Source organism: Electrophorus electricus, chromosome 2 (genome assembly GCF_013358815.1).
Source record: "Electrophorus electricus isolate fEleEle1 chromosome 2, fEleEle1.pri, whole genome shotgun sequence".
Lineage (NCBI taxonomy): Eukaryota > Metazoa > Chordata > Actinopteri > Gymnotiformes > Gymnotidae > Electrophorus > Electrophorus electricus.
The window spans coordinates 13619949-13641056 of record NC_049536.1 but is presented as its reverse complement, the minus strand read 5'-3'; the positions used below and the strand labels follow the sequence as shown (position 1 = coordinate 13641056).

Genomic DNA, 21108 nt, shown 5'->3' with positions numbered 1-21108 from the left:
TGATTGCATTTAATTTTTCATGTTATGTTCATTTATTGTGGTATGCAACAAATTTGAAGGCCATGTGGTACGAAGTGTTTCAAGACTTTTATATTTTTCATTTGTTACTTTATTCATTTGGTACTTTATTCCTCTTCATTCATGGTAAACCTCCCAAGAAAGCCAACCCCCTTTATATGGATGGAATAAAGAAGAATAATATGCAAAATCCCTAACAGACATGTCCCTGCCCCTGGACCTTTAGTTAAAAATCCCAAGTGCAGTTTTGTGAAATAGGATAAGTGGGGAGAATGTAGTACATCCCTTTGTGAACCAGTGCTGTGCTGTGCTATTGTACATCCCTCCTTCTGACACATGGTCCCTACCATGGGTCAACTTAGCATAGTATGGAAACATCCCTTTGGCAGACAGGGTTTACCACTGGGGCCATACCATATCCTGCTTTATATATCCTTACTTTACATGTGCACCTGCTTTTTTCCTTACGGACCTCTCCTCTGGTAGCACGAGGCTGTGGAGCTCCATAAAGTCAGCTGTTGGGGTAAACGCGTTAGTAGGAGGAAGTGCGTTAGTTTTACACAGGATGTACGATGCTGTGCCAGGCTGTGACTTTTCCACTAATTTGCATGCCTCAGTCAATGCCACTACCTTTGCTGCTTGTGCTGATAGATACCCTGGTAGCGAGCCTGCCAGGAGGGTTTAAATTTGGTTTACTACTGCAAATCCAATGCGGGTTTTCCCTGATTCGGCATCCCTGAATGCCGATCCATCCAAAAATAGCACCAAGTCAGGGTGGTGTAGCGGTGATTCCCCAAGATCTGTCCTAGGAGAGCAAAGTACATTTGCAAAGTACATTTGCATAGTGCGCCGTTTTCAAAGTTATATTTGGCATTTCTAGCAGTATTGTGTGATACTTGAGCAACCTCAGTACTGTAATGTGTGATATTTTCTGTTCCAGTAGTAACTGTGCGACCGCATGAGGCACTGACAATATCAGCGGGCTATAACCCACAATGTTATCTGGGTTATGTGTAATAGCAGTAGAGAGTAAATTCTACTGCTGTAGCAACATAAATTTCCCCAGGAGATATAATAAAAAGCAATCTTATCTTATCTTATCTTATCATATCTTATCTTATCTTATCATATCTTATCATATCTTATCTTATCTTATCTTATCTTATCTTATCTTATCTTATCTTATCTTATCTTATCTTATGTCATACTTGTGTATCCCTGTTTTGCACTGTTTTGTGTTCTCGTGGCAAATGAAGTCTTGCACATTGAGTAATGTGAGTTTATGTTTATGTGAGTAATACTCACTACATTTCACAATAGAATAAATTCTCAAATGGTCATTCAAAAAATTTAATTAATAAAGTAAAATGAAATAGCTGCAGCACCAGACAAATTGTAAATAATAGTAAATAATATATACAGCCACAAGCAGTGATCACAGGGTCCAAACACTAGTCTGAGTATTAACTTGTATGTCTGACATGACTGTACACTATGCACCAGTCTGGGCAATAACTCTTATGTCTGACTGATGCATCCCATAAGCATCATTATTAAAGATGTTAAATAGCTTCATTCATCATTGCCTGAAGTGTGCAGTGGTTGGGATTTAAACCACAGACATTCCATAGAGTTGGTGCATGCAGTAGCTGGGGAGCCACCATGGGAATTGTAAAGTGAGTCACTTTGGTAGTTTTTGTTAATAGGCTTTTTAAAGCTGGTAGTTAATTAATTTTAAAATTCAATTTTAAACATATAAAAATATACAAACTTTTTTCACAGTAATAAATATGAATAAAGACATTTTTCCATTTTACTATAAACATACACTACTTGTTAGTTGAATAGCCAATGTCAAACCTATTAAATGCATGATGAGGATGAATTGGCTGATAGTGGCCATATTTTTTGAGCGATGACATCGTCACTGAGTGCCCTGATAGAAGTTTATGATGATTTAGACACATTCAAGGAGGGTCTGACCCTCCCTGTGCAGTTTAACCTTTCATTAATATTAAGATTGCTAATATTTTTTGCTAATATTCTTTATTTTCACATTTAAAACTCTTATTTTTATCTTTATTGACTTTTACTGTTGCGCTTTACTTTTTTTCTGTTTTGTTATTTTATTTATTCCTATTGTATCCTTTTATAAAGTACTTTGATTAATAAGTGATATATAAATAAGGCTTCATGGTACTATTATTATTACACATTTTGTTTGTACACATTGTGTCACGATTGGCCACCCTCCTGGCATCCATGTTTCCATGGTTTCCCTGTCGCATATGTTTTCCTTGACTACTTGTTGTTCCGTTTTTTGGTTTCGTTTTCTCCGCCCCTCGTATGTTCCTTTATTCCATTCTTGTTTTAGTTTTCGCTGTTCCTATGTTCACCTGTATCTGGTTAGTCTTTGATGGTCTTGGTTATTTAAGCCGCGTTTCGTTCCCTAGCTTGTCGGTTATTTTGTTAAGTTAGGTTTGTTCTGTCGTGTTTAGATTACGGTCGTCGTCCTTCCTTTTCCGTCTGTTTAGTTCGTGTGTTATTTCGCTTCAGTTTTTTCCCTTTGTCTCTGTTTATAAGCCTGCCGTGTTTTTCTTTCCCTAGCTCAATAAACCGCTTCCTGCATTTGCCGTCTGCCGCTCGCCTTGTTCCTGTTGGAACCGATACACTTTGCAAGCTGCTAACTGCATGTTTAGCGAATGCTATTTTATTTTAGTAATATTGTCACGTCACCCTCAGCCACCTTCCACTACAAATCCCAGAATCCCATACTCAACCCAGAAGACCAATCACCAACCAGGCACAGGCTACATTTCATCACACTATTAATCTCAGATGCGCCTCATTTCACCTGTCTATACGTGCGTAACAGACTCACTTTTTGTGAAGTATTGCCATTGTTGCTTGGTACAGTAAGTGTGTCTTGCTATTTCAGTGTTCCGACCCTGTTTTTCCTTTTGGATTTGTATGCTTGGTGTTTGATCCTTGCACATCTTTTACTTCATGTTTGTTGAAGCAATTTATTATTTATTTATTATTGAACTTGCATTAGTTATATCCACAAGCATTTGATCAGTTTTGCAACCTAACATTTATCAGTAATGTTAACCTAATGCTACACAACTATGGTGGCATAGTATATTTACATTTACAACATTTAGCAGAGGCTCTTATCCAGAGCGACTTACAAAAGTGTTTTGTCATTTACTCATAGAATACCTCCTAGTACAGTAGGTTAGAGACCATAATACCAATGAAGTAGAAAGCTGTTGAAATACAGGGATCAATGCTGATGCACTGATGATGTGCAAAGTACATAAGCTCAGACAAGGAGAGAAGAAAAAATACTGAAGAGCTTGCATCGATCAGATGCTGATTATTAAAATTTTCCTTTGTAGTAGGATAACTTCTCAGAACTTGGAAAGGAGAGACTTGTATGAGCTGAGGTCTGACTCTAGGTGAGTTTTCCTCCACCATATTTCTGCAGTCCTTAGTTCTCTCAGCAGAGTGTTTCAGCAGGAAGGTGGGGGAGATCTTGCAGGTCTAGAGGAGAGAGTGCACAGAAGATTCATTGATGAGGAGAGTGTAGAAATGAAAGTATTAGTAACTGTATCCAGAGAAAGAGAAGAAAGAGCATCAGAGTGAGGAAGGGTGGACGAAATAGTAGAAGTAAAGGATGATGGAGTGATGGAGCATAGATTGCAACAGAAGGATGAAGAACACATTGGGGAGGTAGGGATGGAAAGAGAAGGGAGGGAGAGAGAGGAGGATAGAAGGTGTTGGTCTGAGAGGTGGAGGGGGTGACTGTGATGTCCAATGTTGTGGTGATCCGGGTGAAAATCACGTCCAGAACATTGCCCACTCTCTGAGACAGGTTGAGGGTGAGGTCAAATGAGGTCAACAGCGGAAGGGTGCAGTAGGAATGTGGCTTGTCTGATGGAAGGTCGAAGTCACCAAAGAGAATGAATGGATTTCCTTCACTGGGGAATTGACTCAGGAGGACATCAAGCTTGTCAATGCAATGAAGTTATCTAGGGAACCTGGAGGGCGGTAGATGACAATGATGTGACGTTTGGTAGGGAAGTACAGGAAATAGGATGAAATTCAAAAGAAGGGAAGGAAAGTGGAGTGAAATGCTGCTGTTGTGACAATTGTAAACCTGTGCCACCACCCCTGCCAAGACACCCCAGAGAATGTGTGAATGAAAAGGCAGAGGACAGGAATCACTGAGTTCTCAGGGGTGATCCAGGTGTCTGTTAGAGTCAGGAAGTGTAGTGAGTGGAGGGATGCTAGGGCTGGACAGCAGATTGGCAATTCCAGAGCCATCCTTCCACCACTATCTGTGATTGTGCAGAATATTTAAAGTCATAGCATTTCACCAGACATTTGATTCCACATTTGCTATAGAAGCAGATGAAAATTATCTGCCTTTTCAAATGCTAACATGTCTAATTTCTTATAAGTGCTAGTGTTATTTGTGTGCTGGTTTATTATTATTATTATTATTATTATTATTATTAGCAATTGTGGTGACCTGGTAGCTTCCTGAAGGTTCCTTTTGAGACTTTCTTGATGGTACCAAGAGCTCAGATCACCACTGGTACCACTCATGTCTTGGTGCTCTACATTCTCCTAAGCCCCTTCTCCAGACCCTTATATTTGCTGACATTTTCAGCTTCCTTGATCTTAAGGTTCCTATCATCTGGGATTGCCACAGCTATCAGGAAGTACTGCTTACTTATTACTACTGTGTATTATGATCCTGTTTAGTATATTTATAAGGTTCATTATATATTTTATTATATATCTCAAGTTATGTAAAACAATGCCTTTATGATATCTAACAGAACACACCTAATTTATCCTTTCTATGATGGCTTGTTTAGGCATTGCTTGTTCATGTTCATTCACTAACCCCAAATTTAAACAGGACATAAATTGCAGTGTTTCTAATAAAAATTAGTGTATACGAACCTTGGTTTATATTAAGTTGACTGTAGGGTTTGACTTCTGAACCTTTATGATAGTAGGGTTAGAGAGAAATATACAATACAATAACTTTGCTGGGACTAATATATTTAATATAGACTATATATTTTTAACAGTTAAACAATTAAAACAAATCATTTCTCCATCGGGGTGCAGTACTGAGCCTTGAAGAATCGATGGACTTGCAAAAGGTATACAACTGCTATTAGTTAAATGACATTTCTGTGATTCTTACTTGATAATCGGAAAATCTACGTGTCTGCAGTCGATCGGATCTAACAATGTCGAACAGTTTCTAAGGATCATCATCTTTTTTCTGTAAATAAAAGTTTTCTTAGGCTGCAGCTGTACACACACATTTGGAAACCATCACTGACTGAGGATGTTAAAGAGATGACGCGGAAGTAATCGCTTCTACTTTTCGTAGAGTTCTCTGATGCATTTCCATGAACTGCGCTAAGTGCTGCATGTCGCGTAGACAGCTTCGATTTTGTGTATTGTTCGCCACTTGGCAATGCAAAATGAGGGCTGTATTTCTTGGAATACTTATTTTATTTAAATATGGCGTTTACGCGTTGGAGTACAACTTTGAAGGAGAAATTAGGAACTTTGTTGTTGGACAGGGTAAGGTGTACGTTGTTACCGACTCTCGCCTCCACCAGATGCGTCTCGATCTAGTAGAGGAAAAGTTTAAGGATTTACCAAACCATACACATCCAAACAAAGTTAATATTTTATTGCCTTTCGACGCTAATGGTACACTGATTGTCTGTGGAAGTGATACAAGTGGATATTGTGAGGTCCTCGATATAAATGACATAACCAAAACTATCTACAGAGAGGCTCTGTCAGTTGTACCATTAGTGGATAAATCATCGATGGCATTCCTTGTCGATTTTGATCAAAGTAACGGAGTACAATCCAGGGGTGCATATTTGTTGGTTGCCGGGGAGAATGAAGACAAGGCAAAAAAAGATACAGGGTGTAACTTCCAAGGAGGTGTAACCTTGTGGAATACTCTACACTCCCAGACGGGCGATATTTTCTCTACAACAGCCAGTGAACCAACCGACTCATGTGTTATAGTTAAGGATGTTGAGTGGGTGGACGGGTTTCAAACATCTTCGCACTCTCACTCGTACTTATTTCTCAACATTAAGTCTGCAACAGCACCGAGTGTTGTGCTCTTAAGGATGCATAACAGCCGCAAAAAATCAGAAATGACCAGATCCCTGAAAGGTGCGCGGTTACAGTGTTGTGAGGATAAACCCCGCCGCAAGCTCTTGTCCTCTGCCGTTATCTCCTCTGGGAGCCCTCTTTTATGGGTGGGAATATTCACTGCCCAAGAAGAGCACGATGACACTGCTTTGGCTATATTCGACATCAGCGATCCAGGAAACCAAGTTCCTTCAGATTTCGAATGTAATCCAAAGTGTGCAGAGGTAGGAAACACAAACGTACGATTCAAGTGTGCACGTTTGAGAAACATGATATTTACTGTGATTTGCATGCCTTAAACATTATCGTCAGAATTCCCATTCACAATATTTTAATCAGTAGTTGACATGTCTTTCTAAGTTTTTTCTGTGTCGTTTCTGCAGGTTAAAAGGGACAAGGTATTAAAGCCACAGTCTGAGGTTTTCAAACTTAGTTCAATGACCTCTGTGGCGGCACAAAAAAAAGGATCGTGGATTGTGCTGTACATTGGAACAGGAAATGGTCAGCTGATTAAGGTCTGTCTGCCTGCACCTCTTTTAATCTCTAATGGAATATATCTGTTATATGGCCAATCTATAACATCATTAAATAAAACCAATCATGACAGCAGTTAAAAGGATATCTGAAATGGAATGTATGTATCTTTTAATTCAATGATTTTCTATTGAAACATTATTTCTAGCTTGGTTTATCAAATAATATTTAGCACTGAAACAGTGCACTAAGGTTTTGTTGAACACTCTGATTACTTAATGCATAAGCTTGTGTACAGGTGATCCAGAGCAGAAATGTACAGAGACATTTTATTTGTATGTGGTTACTAAAAATAAGCAAAATATTTGCTGTTTATTTTATTTGTCTCTCTTGACCAGACATCAGAGATTGTGTTATTTATCTGTGTTTTCAGCTTGTATTGGATAAGTCTTTCAGACCGGGATGTATGAAGGTGCTATACAGATCTGATGATGACAGAATGCTGTTTTCCAGAATGCACTTTGACCCAGTGGATCATAAATACATCTACATAGCTTTGAGAAATCAAGTGAGTTGTAGAACCATGGAACCTTCCTCTAATGCTAACACATGTATTGTTAAAAATATCTTTCATACAGAGATTTTACAATGGAATTAATAGAGGTGAAACTATCTTGTAATAAATTATCCATGCAGAGTGTCCTGGAAGTATGTAATAAGTTCATTTATGAGCTCAAAGTATGAAAGCCAACTAAGTGACTGTGTTGCAGTTTGAGGAAACGTATGCACCATGATCAGATCATGTAAGAGTTCGTGTATGTTGCAGATCCGGCGAGTGGCAGTAACTCAGTGTGGCATGTACAGCACATTGAGACACTGCAGGTCCTCTCAGGACCCTCTCTGTGGCTGGTGTATGAAAACAAGCAAGTATGTTTCTCATCTACTCATACACATCTCTCATCTTGCATTATCATTAACTTTTGTTGTACTGTATGTAATATGCTGAGTCTTACAGTAACTATTTTACATGCTAAAACACTATCACTCCAAAAGTATCTGCAACAATTATAATTGTGCAATATGTTAATGCTGCTGCTGGATTGATATTTTTCCCAATCTTTGATATTCCACAAAGCCACATTCATGAGTTAGCAAGATAACCAACGATTATGCTTAATATTTAATTATTCTATATATTCAGCCAGCTCATTCATTACAGCAGCTACTCTACCATAATATCCTATAGCTTATAAGACATAATGTAAGGGGACTTTTACTTAAAGAAAGCAATGGTTTGCAGATATGTGTGCAGAAATGTAGTATTATCACTCCGTTTCCCCAACATATTATTCATATCAACTTTCAATAGGTTCTACAGGGCAACTATTTACTAAAATATTTTGTTAGAGGTGTGAGTGTGTAATAGACACCTCATTTTTATTTATTTTTTTGGAAGATACATAAACATGTTCTACTAATGTTCTTCAATCTGGTGTTTGCACAATGTTCATGAATCTGGTGGAAAGCTTTTGTGAGGGTCCATTTTACTTGTAATTTATTAGCAGTCTCTTTAGTTTTTGTAACGGTTTCATGAATGAGCCCATTGTGTGCAAATATACAAATACAAAACAACATAATACTTTGCAGTTGTGCTGGTTTGAAGATATACTGTACAGTAAGTAAAATTGGGGATAGATATTATGTACAAGTGTGCATATGGATTTATCACAGGATGCTAAGTATGCAGTAACAGCCCATATGGTCAAGTCTGCAGAGAGTAACAGAATTACAATAAAATTCAGTGGGCATATATGAGGGTTCCAACTGGTCATAGAATTTCTGGAATATCATGGAATTAAAAACTCTATTCCCAACATGAAAAGTCAGGGGATTTGATAATTTTTTGATAAAGTCATGGAATTATTTATGTAGCTTCCTTAGACTCTGATTGACATTTGATCAAAATGTTATATTTTGACACATGTCCCTTACGGTGTGAGTGGGTGCTATGGTTACTTGATGCTTTTGTGTCCATTTAACAAAGGTGGCCTGTTTTTTGGTTCATTATGTAAATGATGTCAAATTACAACATTCTGCATTTACTTTGTTTAATTTAAATATCCAATGAGTTGGTGCACAGACCAAAAAACAAGAACCAACAGTATATTTATTTCCTCATTTGGGCCATTTTAGATGCTCTACCCAGGATGAGTGTTCAAATTCTACTTGGATCTCAATTCCAGATTCTTTTCAGAAAGAGCTGATTTCTTTTCAGGTGGCAAAGCACACTGAAAATGTAAGTTACATATTTTTGTTAAAGCCAAATCTGTTTTTTGTTTCCAGGAAACTCAAGAAATTTGACTAAACTGACTTTATTTGTATTAAATTGTTAATTTTTGTAATTTACTTAGTAAAAGTTTATTTATATATCCTTTTGGTATCTTTAACTATTTGCTCATTCAGCTCAATATGACTCTTCACCTGAGTGTGAGTGCCACAGGACATCTTCCCTTATCATGCACCTTCAAGAGTGGAAGTAAGGATCTGTGTGACAGCCTTCCTACTGCAGTCTTCCCCAAGTGTTCATGTAGTTTCTCCAGCCAGGACTTGCCATCTAAAGGTCAGTCTTTTTCCAGTTCAGACTATCAGATATCATGACTCACTTGAAGGATACACTAAAGAAGGAGCATGTGCTTTTCATGATCATTACTGTTATTGAGCTGTATTCAGTTAACTATAATTGATATTTATAGGCATGTTTAAATTTTCTTATAAAGCCTAAATAGTTCAGTATGTACATTATCACAGAGTTATGAAATAACGGTCCTAAAGTGGTTCTAAGTATTCAAGAATATACAGTAATATCCAGATATTATTTGATGCAGGACACAAGAAAATAAACAGTATTCATGAGACATTTTTCAATACCAATAACATTTATTTATTCATCCAGAAAATATTATGTTTTCAATGTCCAGGACGCCAAGTCATAGCAACTGTCACTATTGGAGATGAGACTCTCACAGAAAGCCTGAAACTGAGAAATTGCCCAGACATCTCAGAGAGCTCACCATATGCTAAGTAAGAGCACCCAAATCATTTCAAAACTCTCTCTTACCTGTAGTGGCCCTAGGGGGTCATTGAAGTAGTTATTTTACTTGGAAAAATGTTCACAAATTAAAAATGTAGTCTATGTTTAGTTTACAAAATATGAAATATCCTTGATTACGTTCAGCAGGAAATAGTTAAAACAGATTAAAACTGTTAAATCCTGTTAAAACTTTGCTGATCAAGTTTGTACAAGTTTGAACAGTGCTATGGTTTAATATAAGTCACCATTTTGTTGTGTGGTACTGGCTGGCCCAACAAGTTTAAATATTAAATTACTCTTTTTGTAACTAAAACATGGAAACTTGTATAAGTAAAGGTATGTAGGAAATCTGTGTGATCTCACATTGTGTATGTCTGATGACTAGCTGTCAGGTTCAGGTGTTCAGATGAGGTTCAGCAGGGTTGTGTGTGTTGTATGTTCCAGTGTACTGCCTATGACTTGTTGACTAGTTCAGGTGTTCAGATGAGGTTCAGCAGGGTTGTGTGTGTTGTATTTTCAGGTGCACTGCCTGTGTCTCATCTGGGTGTCACTGGAACTCCAGTAACCAGACATGTACCTGGAATCATGGGTCTGCACCACAGGTGCACATAGAGGTAGGATCATGTAATCTATTCACAGGTGCACATAGAGGAAGGATCATGTAATCTATTCACAGGTGCACATACAGGAAGGATCATGTAATCTATTCACAGGTGCACATACAGGAAGGATCATGTAATCTGTTCACAGGTGCACATACAGGTAGGATCATGTAATCTATTCACAGGTGCATTCAGCGAACAGTTCATTTAAGGGCACACGCACATGACGACTATTTCTTAATGCTTAAGGTCTTAATTTTGTTATTTCTATTCAGTTTTTATGTTTATTATTCTTAATTTTCTATATTTAATTCCCAGTGACATGATGATGTAGTTAATTTTTGTTTTAAATCATATTTCTACTTCATAACACTGAGACAGCTAAATACTGATTTAAGTAAAATAACACCATTAGTGCTGACTTTAGCACTGCCTTTCACACTGTTGACCATAATGTACTTAAGCTTGCCTTTTGGTTTTTAATGTAATAGAGTACCGCTGAAAACCAGGTTACATTGACATACAACAGTAACTTATGTAATATAAAGACCGTTATGTCTTTTTAGAATTTCTACCATTAAATGTATTGGTAATTGGTTATTTCGTCCAGTGAATGAATGCATTGATGCATTTATTTGAGTATACCTGAATAAGATAGCAGTTGCCAACTGAAACAGTGTTTCTTTTAACAATCGCAAACAAACCTCCAATAAAATGTTCTGTTTTAAAAAAAAAAAAAAGAAAAAAGTTTGGCATTTTTGAATGTTGTGATTTGAATTGAGTGACAAATAAAATACAGTTGACTTGCTTTTTTGTTATTGTTTTCCTTCTCTGTAGGATATGTGTAAACAACTAACTGCTAGGAAGAACTACACAGTAAGTAAAGAGTCTCATACACTGTATCGGCGGAAAGATCTGTGTGTGTCTGAGGAAAGTGGGGGCCTTGAAAAGGGAAATGGACTCCAGAAGACATTTGTGTTCATAAATCGAGTAGCAAGTCTTCTTGCACAGGATAATTTGTTTGATTTAGAACACGAAACACAGAATGACTCATGCTTTTTGTATTTGTAAGAATTTCTTTACATTTTTTTTCTGTCTAAGACCAACATTGTTGATGTTGATTAGTTATGTACATAATGAGGCAAGCATGCAATGTAAAATTCTGTAGGCGTCATCGTTTCATTAACAGTGCATCAAACAGCCAGTATCAATGCAGGAAGTCTGTAGGCGGTGCATCAGATGGCCAGTATCAAACACTTCTTCTGTTCATGTTCTTTATTAGCCAGAGATCATTTCTCTGTGGCCTAGTCAGGTCTCTTTTCATGGCAAAAACAATGCAGTGATGAAGGGGAAAAATCTGGAACAAGTTGTGAAAATTCGCTTCCAAGGAATCATGGCCTGCAATCCAACGGAGTGAGTGTTACAGGTGGTGTGTGTATTGGTGTGTATAGAGACACATTTGTTGTTTTTTTTAATTTATTCTTGCTGTTTAACTCCCCAGGTCTCCGCTGTTAAAGCGCTCCACTGACACTCTGAGGTTCAACATTCCAAGAGGAAATAAAGGCGCTGTCAGGGTGTGTGTGGTGACAGCAGACGGGAGTTGTCATAGCAACGCCACCATCACCTACGGCTCCCAGCCCACGTGTACTGGACTGCAGCCTATAAATACATGGGCCAGGTAAAGCACAGTGAAAATCTCTGACGGTCATAATGTAACGCGGAGCGATCACAAACTGGACGCATACGCTGAGGAGCGCGAGATATATTAAGTGCAAATCCGCAATCAGAGTCGTTACAGGGGTCCAGGGTCAATGAGCCAACACAGAGAGCAGCAAGGTACAGGATAAATAAAAAGAAACAAAACACACGATGACAAAAAAGGGATGCAGGCTATAACGAATAACACGACTTACATAAGCAGGGATGTGCACAAATAACTAGGACAAGCAAACACAACGAAAGCTAGATTAAAAATAGCAAGGCCTGGATTACAATGGCCAGAAAAAGACAAAGCTATGGTTTAAATGCATGCTATAAACTAGACACAGGTGATACAAATGAAAGGCAGAGAAAATGAAAAATGGAAGCAAAACAAAGACATGAGACGGAAATGATGGAGGCAGAGACGCTAAGAGGGGCCATTCATGACACATAACACCAAAACCATACCAAAAATGTTAAGGAGAACAATACAAAGAAACAGTTTCCCGCTAAAATATGTAATTAAAATTTAATTTATTTTTGTCTAAAAATACGTATATCTTTTTTATCAAAACTGAGTACCATTAAAAGTGGACTTAAGCAGCATTTTATATTTTTGGGTTGAGAAACATCAAACAGTCTCATAGTACAACGGTATTACACTATACATGTAAATAGTCTGTACCATTTTGAAGAGATACACCAATGCAAACATTTGTCAAGAACCTGAAAAGTTTGAAATTAAAAAAAAGCACAGTTTGGTGAACTTTCTTGGAGTCTATTGGCTGAATACTTCAAAGATGAGACTGAATGAAACGTAAAGAAAAGCTCACTTTCCAAGGAACCCTTCGAATTGGCTAGCTTTACTGGGCTGTGGCAAACTGAAAATGATGACAATATTCTTTTGTTCTTACTGTAGAAACAAAAAGGACAGATCTCATGCTTAGGGCAGCTGCTCCCTTCCACTTCTACCAGTGCTGCAGCGAAATGTACTTTCCTGGTTTCACTTCTCTTCCCCATACAGTCATGTCATGCTTGTGCACAGCTTGCTGTGTTTTCAAATGGTAACAATACCACCAAGTGTACTCAACCCTGTTAAGTGCATTAAGCCTAAAGACTGTATATATACAGTATTATACGTGCGTCATACGTCAGTTGTTGGGGGGGTGGTAAAAAAATTGTAAATTGTAAATTGTAAATTTGTGAGTGTGAACACTAAGCACTAAACACTAAACCAAGGGAACCAAATTACAAGTATGAACACACTCTAAGTGTTTAACATTTGTCATTCAGTGGTAAACGGCAGATCCACGTACTGGGGACCAATTTGGAGTATGCGGAGACTGTTCATTTATCCTCGAAAGAGATTATACTCAACTCAGCCAACAAGGTATGAAATGGTGCTCAACCCTCAGAATAAGTTGAGGACAGTTGACTCTTGTTTGCTATTTAAAGCTGCTGTAACTGATTTTAAAAGTTCTTCCAAAGGAGTCCACTTCATCCCTTCAATCCTACATCCTCCATCGTAACCTTTCTCAGAAGCCCACCACCACTCCAAAGACATATACACTTTGTGTGCCTACTTATTGTCTTCTATTGTGTTGAGCTTTTTAGTTACTAATTATAGGGCAGTCACCAAGATTTTTATTTCTCAGAACAACTACTTTAGAGCAACGACTAAGATGTAAATACATTTTAGCAAAAGCTTTATTACAATAAATTTCTAATAAATAACTAAGATGTAACATGTACATTCAGTACTAAAATCTGGGTACAGGCATCTTATAAATTACTTATTGCAGATGTATGAGCAAATATCTTTGAAAAGATCTGTAATAAAGATCTGTAAAGATCAGTAATAAAAACATGCATCTGAAACAGGAGAAATATGAGTATGTATGCAGTGTTGTCTAAAACCACTCTTTCTCGGTCAAGTTTACAGTCACCACAATGACAAAACAATTGATTAATTAATTCTATGTTTTGTAATTATAATTAAGTAGTTAATATAATGCATTTGCAATATAATTAAAGAATGTATTATTAGCACACAGTTTCCACTGTCACCTAATGTATTACAAACCATATTCCCTCAATTATAAACTATAATTTCTTTTCCTTATATATTGTGCTAGCTGCAGGTAATACTATGCTTCTATAGATTATAGTTCATAGAATTAAGTCTAGCTTTTTAACCATCCTTCCAGTCCTTTTGGTTCCACTCTGACAATATGAGAGAATACCAGGCACTAGGGCCATTCAATTTATCACTCGGAGTGGGAAACATAACAGTGCCCTGCGCAGAAACTCTCTACTACCACCCAGATCCAGAATTCACCAGCTTTGGTACATCTCTGGTTGACAATGATGTGCTCATCACCATACAGGTAAGGCACCATTTGCAACTTTCTTTTCAGATATACATGCTGTTGTAACTGCACTGCAAATCATAAAGTTCCAAGACCATCTTTGGAGTATTTTAATTCAGATTAAAGTGCTTGCTCTTCTCTAGCAAGCCTGATTATACTTACTCTTCCTTTGTAACAAAGATAGAGTTTTTGTGTTTTGTCATGTGACGTTTTTGTGTTTCTCTCTCTTTCTCTCTCTCTCTCTCTCTCTCTCTCTCTCTTTCTCATGTTCTCTGTCAAGAAAAAAGAAGACAGGTTGAATTTAAGTATGAAGGAGGTGAATGTGTTAGGGCTGCAGAAGGAGAAGCCATTTCCGTGTTTGATACTAGACATTAAGTCCACCACTGTCCTTTGTAAGATTGTTGGAGGAAAGGCAGTCAGCGTGGACTCACTGAGGGTAAGGCTGTTTAGTTTGTCATCATTTTACCATTGACTGTAATGTTCCCATTATGGTCCTGTTTGAGCATCTTGTACTATTAAAAGTGTGAGCAACTCTGAATATTGCATTTTTCATTTAACATAAATCTTTTTGTAAACAATTGTATATATTTTTTCTCATGACGCAAATCATTCTTAATGCAGTTTCAAGCAAATATCTCAGCTAGTTACAGAAAAACTATTTGACTTCTTTCATGTTTTTCAGATTGCATTTGGCAATGACACTAAAACTTTAGAGATGACCCAAAGTGCTACAAAATTTTTGTATATACTTGTCATATTAATCATTTTGATTCTTCTTGGTGCTATTGGTAAGTACTGAGCTGATAGAGAGTTTTAGATTTGATTCTTTCAAACTTGTTTTTTGGTAACTTGGCCATATGGATGCTTAGTTAAATTATGTATGTGTGTACATTTTGTGTAGCTGGAGTATGGATCCATCGTAAGAGCCAGAGACAGATGAGTGCCAGAATGAATGTGCGTCTGGAACAGCTTGAGAGTGAAATTAGAAATGAGATCAGACAAGGTCAGTCACCTAGAATACACTAATGGAACAACATATGACATATTGATATGCAGTCTGTCCGGAAGAAAGCCTAGGGTTTGTCCCAGTTCATAGCCCTTAGGAGTCTGGTCTATTTTGGCCACTTTTGAATACTTTAAATAATATTTACTATGCTAGTGTGTGGTGTATTTCTTTCAGCACATCACCACCTATATAATATAGATGGGTGATTTTTTCACTTTGACATACTTTATCAACATATTGTACCCAGAAACACACAAAACACATAAAATCAGATTTGAAAAATGATGTTTTTTTACTATTCAAAACCACAAACAAACTCAATGAAATATTTTAAAGACTGACAATGAAAACACAGGTTGCAAATGTGAATATGTAATTGTAAAACCGAGATAAAATCAAATATGCAACTACATATACAAATATATATATACTACAATATACAATTACATTAGTTGTATATAGTTTCTACTTGGTCTGTCATCAGCAAACAACTAGAATGGTGTTTCAAGCTTGCACTTTTAATGAGGATTGACAGCAATGTTCAATTTGCACTTTCAACAAAAATTGACAGCAATGTTCAACTTGACTGTGTTTTTATGATGTGCTGCCTTGAACCAGTCATGTGGCTTGTTCACGTGTGATCAGTGACTCTGGAGTATGGAAGGGCACAACAATCTGGGGTTTTTTTTAAGTAAAGAGCTGTTGTAGTTCCTTAAACTGCAGTCTACAGAAGTGGTTTATTTTTGCTTTTCTGTTGTATGCAGGGTTTGTGGACTTGCAGACAGAGAAATCAGACCTGATTGAAAATGTTGGAGCTATACCCTTCCTTGATTATAAACATTTTGCTTTGAAAATATTCTTTCCTGAGGTTTGTGGTTATACATCTTATCTATTATTTGAAATTATCACTCTGTGTATGAATTGGTGAATTACTCAACACTTTTATTCGTTTTGTCTTTAGAGTGGACCTTTAGCAAGTTTAATGGTTAAAGACATTAGCCAGGTGAGATACCTATCACTGTAAAGCCTGTTAACTCATTTAAACCTCTTAAATAATGGATTTATTAATTTAGCCTTTTTTTCTAATGATGATACCATCCAATTGATTTTACCAAATTAGTTCAAATGATTCACATTTAGTGTCTGATGACTTCTGTTTTGTTTACTATTTTAAAAATTAGGACTTGACTGATGTTCTGACTAAATAAACTTTCATGGGATTTTTTAAAATGAATTCACGTATGCAGGTAATGCAGCTCAAGTCAGTGTGTGGGGCAGGACAAGTTTGGCACTGGTTAAGGTTTCAGAGCTTGTGGAGCATTGTGAGTTTGAGCAGATGTGTGCATTCTGCCTGTGTGTTGCTGGTGGTGTGTTGAATCAGCTTGCGAATATGGAGCTTGATGAGAGATGCCAGGCCCTCTCCGCTCTGATCCGAAATCAGATGTTCCTCACTTGTTTCGTCCATACACTGGAGGAGCAAAATAACTTTACCATAAAGGACAAGTGAGTCTTACACCTTGGGATACAAATACATGCTCCCAAATGTTGAAAGAGCTAGTGAGGGAACTAGTAGTAAATTACTTTTATGATTGCTTCCTTTGATTTTTCGGTTGTATTATGCTTTAATTTGCCTCATTTTAACTTTTGTTTTAAGTTTCATTTTAATCATTTTTTGAGATGCTGCTAAGCTAACAGGGAGTGAAGGTCTTGTTGATTGTGTACTCCCTGACTCTTTGCTTCCCAATGTCTCTCAGGTGTGCAGTGGCATCACTGTTAACGGTAGCTCTGCACAATGACCTGCCATACCTGACACAGGTGATGGAGGACCTCCTGGAGAGCCTGATGGATCAGCCCAGCAATGCCCAGCCCAAACTCTTGCTACGCCGCACAGAGTCCATTGTAGAAAAGATGCTCACCAATTGGATGTCTATCTGTCTATATGGCTTTCTGAGGGTTAGTATTGCCACCTAAGGAAATATAAAAAAGCTAGATCTGATTGGACTCCCTTTTCTATCCTAAAATCAGTGAAATTACCCCACAGAGTGGCCAGCCATCCCTTAATTTGACTTGACCGTTTACCAGCTAGGCTAAACCAGCCAGTACTGTCCTCTAGGTAGCTAATGTAGCTAACATTATTATCAGAATGCTCAAGTCTATAGCCTACTATTAGTCTACATATTATTAGAACTACTATTATCAATATCTCACCTGTATCAGTCTGAACCAAATCCATATGAACTAGTAAATCGGTAGACGGTCTGAAGCTTTAAGCCAACTAAGATATCTTTTCGGTACCGTTTTGTGTCTTGCAACCCTGTAAAGCCTTTATTCCAGGGTTTTCAGGCTTATTTGTCGTGCAACACCCTATGCAGCATCCAGAAGTGCTCAGTGTAAATCAGCAGAAAGCACAGAATTGCTTCTGCACTGCGTCGATGTGGCAGAAATGCTTTGTCTCAGATTCTCAGCATTTTCCACACATACAATGAAAATTAAGTCACAAAATGTGTATGCATGCGCTGAATCAGCTCCTCAAACAGGCCTGGTACAGCATAGCTAAACTTAACTACATTTAACCCTCTGGTCTACATCTCTCGCCTTCAATCATGCCATCATCTTTGCTTACTGTCTGGTTGACAGATAAGGTTGCAAATTCATCTTTTGGTTGCTTATCTGTAAATGCAGGGTATGTATTTGTGTCCTTACATGTGTGTGTGCATATGTGTGTCTGTGTATATGTTCCCTTCACAGGAATCAGTTGGTCAGCCTCTGTTCCTGTTGGTGTCTGCCCTGACCCAACAGATTTCACAAGGACCGGTGGATGCGGTGACTGAGAAAGCTCTGTACACGCTGAATGAAGACTGGCTCCTTTGGCAGGCTCAGGACTTTAACTTCAGTCCCCTGGTTTGCACCTTCTCTTCTTCTGCTTTATGCTTTTTTTCAGAAATGACCTGACATTATTTATTTTATATATCACACACTCACACAGGTAGAGAATAATAGAGTATAAGTACTCCCCTACTAAAATACTCAATTAATGAATATTTTAAGTACTGTTCAGTATTCATACATTACTTGTTTGTTTAATGAGACTTTGAATTTTATTAAAAACAACAGTTTAAAGAAATTAATGAAACTTTTGTAGTACTGCCAAGTTTTACATATTGAATGTCATTACATGCATCTCAGGAAGTTGCTGACCTGCCGATCACAGAATAGCCCCTCGCACTGCAAAATGGTTGCATGCTGAACGTGTCAATTAGAAACTTGTGCAATGTGCTGTTACTTTGTTTCCTGCACAAGGAACATTTCTCAATCACTGCCTAGACTCCTTCTTACAGGAAAGGGGCAGCTCCCATAGCCACTCTCCAGAACTAAACAACATGCATCTGGCTTTCAATATCAAGTTTTCTATGTTGGGCAATCTATGTGTTGAGATCATTTTGCTCAGTTAACATTTTTTCTCTGAGCAACAGTTTCATTGAAACTTAGCTAGTGTCACAGTATACTTGTGTTCATATAGGCCAATGTCAGATTAATTACCTGAAGAATTTGATACTCTGAACTGCTTTAAAATACTAGGCTGTACATGGAGTCTTGCGCTTCTGCACTGTCCAGTACAAGTACAATTGCCCCCTCCCTCCCTCAAATCTACTCTCTTTAGTGCTCAGCTAAACAGTGTATAGACAGAATTAAAATGCAATTTAACCACCATTCAGAAGTAAACTATGTTGTTGTGCAGCCAGTGTGATTGCTAGGTTAGTTATTTATGCCTTAATATGACCATGATGGTGTGCTTCACCTCACCTTCTACAGAAGCTGAAGGTGCTGTTTGCTGTGGGCACAGAGGGAGAAGTCAGCGAACCACTGGAGGTCAAAGCTCTGACCTGTGACACAATAGAACAAGTGAAGGACAAGATCCTGCAGACCTTCCAGCGCAAGTTTGGCTTCTCATATACTAAACAGCTCAGAGATATTGACATCGGTTAGTATGCTTGCAGGCCATTCCACTCAATTCTGGGGGTTATATTCACATAGTGAATTTCAATTTGAATCAGTGAATTTGAATTATGGAAATTCAATTTGAATTTGAAAATTTGAAGATCTATTACACCAACATGAACATTTTGACAAGCAAGTTTGTAATTAAGTAGGTCTATACCAGATTTATTGTGTATGTTGTGCATTTTAATTTAAATTTATTGCAACTACTGCTTGATACTATTAAACAAAATCTCCTTTTACCTTTATAATCTCCCTCTGTTTACTTTTTTTAAGCTAAAAATATCAGTTTGTTTTCGTGCTTTCGTGTCTGTGTCCCTTTACTTCCTTTCTCCACCCCGTCCGTTCCTTCATTTCAGTCACGGTTCTCCCTGTTCATATTAGTGCTTCATTCTTTTGGTTATTTAAGCCCATGTTAAGCTCATGTTTCCCATGTTGTCTGTTATTTTGGTAAGCTTGGTAATTCTGCTCATGCGTGGAGTCGTCATATTTGCATACTTAGTTCGTGTGTTACTTTGCTTCAGTATTCTCCCCTTGTCTCTGTTTATTAGCCTTCTGTATTTTTGTTACCCTCGCTCACTAAGTAGCCTCCTGCATTTGTGTTCTGCCTCTTGCTTTGTCCCTGTTATAACATTACAGAATAACAGCCAGCTAATGAGAATGCAGCAGGAGGGCCTCGTTAAGTCACGTCGTGGTGCGTCCACTTCAGTTCAGCCGCCTTCACACCCCGCCGCGAGGGAGACTGGTCTGCTCCCAGAAAAAGATTTGGATTATATCAAAGCTCTGCTCTCTAGGGTTAAGGATGGGAAGCCTTTGGTTTTACCCCCACTTATGGCCACCCCCAAGTGAGCATGATGGGGAGGACAAGTCAGATTTATTATGCAGTGCCTCATATACGTTTGGAAACCGACCTGCCCTAATCCCCCTCAAACTAGTAAAAGTACTGTTTATGAAAACCTTTACTCACGGGAAAGCACTAGAGTGAGCTGAAAATGCTTCAGCACAGAGCTCAAGAGGCTAGGACATTGGAAGGGTTCCTCCAGCTGTTAACAGCACGATTTGCTGCCACCCCACCAAATCCACCTTCTGTAGCTACTCCTCTCTCAGCCACCCAGCCAGAGAGACGCCGCCCAGCCGGTCCCTGCCTCCGGCGGGAGAGACACCGCCCAGCCGGTCCCTGCCTCCGGCGGGAGAGACGCCATCCGTCCTTATCCAGTTCCTGTTCCCAGCAGGAGAGGCATCGCCCGTCTCCGTCAGGACACCCGTTGCCGTCAGTCCTGTTCCTGTTCCCGGCCTAGCGGAGGCCGCCCAGCCTGTTCTCACTGCCCGAGATGTAACTCAACCTGTTCCTGTGTCCTGTGTCAAGTCCGTTCCTGTAGCTGCGCCCCCGGACCTTCCTGCAGCACCGCTGACCGGCGCAGCCACGCCTCCGGACCTCCCGGACCCGCCACTGACTGGCGCAGCCCCACTTCCGTACCTTTTGGACGCGCTGCTGACTGGCGCAGCCCCGCCTCCGGACCTCCTGGACCCGCTGCTTACCATCTCAGGCGCGCTCCTGGACCCCCACGGAAGCACCGCTGACCGCCGAAGCCACGCCTCCAGACCTCCCTGCGGCGTCGCTGATCGACATAGCCACAT

The 21108-nt window shown here is 38.7% G+C and overlaps 1 protein-coding gene and 1 long non-coding RNA gene across 2 annotated transcripts in view; one reads left to right on the top strand and one right to left on the bottom strand.

Moving 5' to 3' along the window:
• Positions 1-4195: 4195 nt before the first annotated feature.
• Positions 4196-21108, top strand: part of plxnc1 (plexin C1) — a 27402-nt gene continuing 10489 nt past the window's right edge. The window contains exons 1-22 of the mRNA XM_035520840.1: positions 4196-6452; positions 6612-6743; positions 7136-7270; positions 7529-7629; positions 8896-8998; positions 9166-9322; positions 9681-9783; positions 10314-10407; positions 11233-11271; positions 11678-11808; positions 11897-12073; positions 13390-13486; positions 14304-14483; positions 14746-14901; positions 15148-15253; positions 15367-15468; positions 16236-16339; positions 16433-16474; positions 16853-16974; positions 17226-17424; positions 18220-18372; positions 19285-19453. Coding sequence (XP_035376733.1) covers positions 5457-6452; positions 6612-6743; positions 7136-7270; positions 7529-7629; positions 8896-8998; positions 9166-9322; positions 9681-9783; positions 10314-10407; positions 11233-11271; positions 11678-11808; positions 11897-12073; positions 13390-13486; positions 14304-14483; positions 14746-14901; positions 15148-15253; positions 15367-15468; positions 16236-16339; positions 16433-16474; positions 16853-16974; positions 17226-17424; positions 18220-18372; positions 19285-19453 — 3598 coding nt within the window. The 5' untranslated portion in view covers positions 4196-5456. The remainder of the gene's footprint in view (positions 6453-6611; positions 6744-7135; positions 7271-7528; positions 7630-8895; positions 8999-9165; positions 9323-9680; positions 9784-10313; positions 10408-11232; positions 11272-11677; positions 11809-11896; positions 12074-13389; positions 13487-14303; positions 14484-14745; positions 14902-15147; positions 15254-15366; positions 15469-16235; positions 16340-16432; positions 16475-16852; positions 16975-17225; positions 17425-18219; positions 18373-19284; positions 19454-21108) is intronic.
• The window catches only part of LOC118240437, a 4484-nt gene continuing 291 nt past the window's right edge, over positions 16916-21108 (bottom strand). Inside the window, exons 1-3 of the long non-coding RNA XR_004775415.1 lie at positions 20438-21108; positions 19276-19355; positions 16916-16939 (exon numbers count right to left, since the gene is read on the bottom strand). The exon at positions 20438-21108 is cut by the window's right edge and continues 291 nt beyond it. This is a non-coding gene — a long non-coding RNA (uncharacterized LOC118240437). The remainder of the gene's footprint in view (positions 16940-19275; positions 19356-20437) is intronic.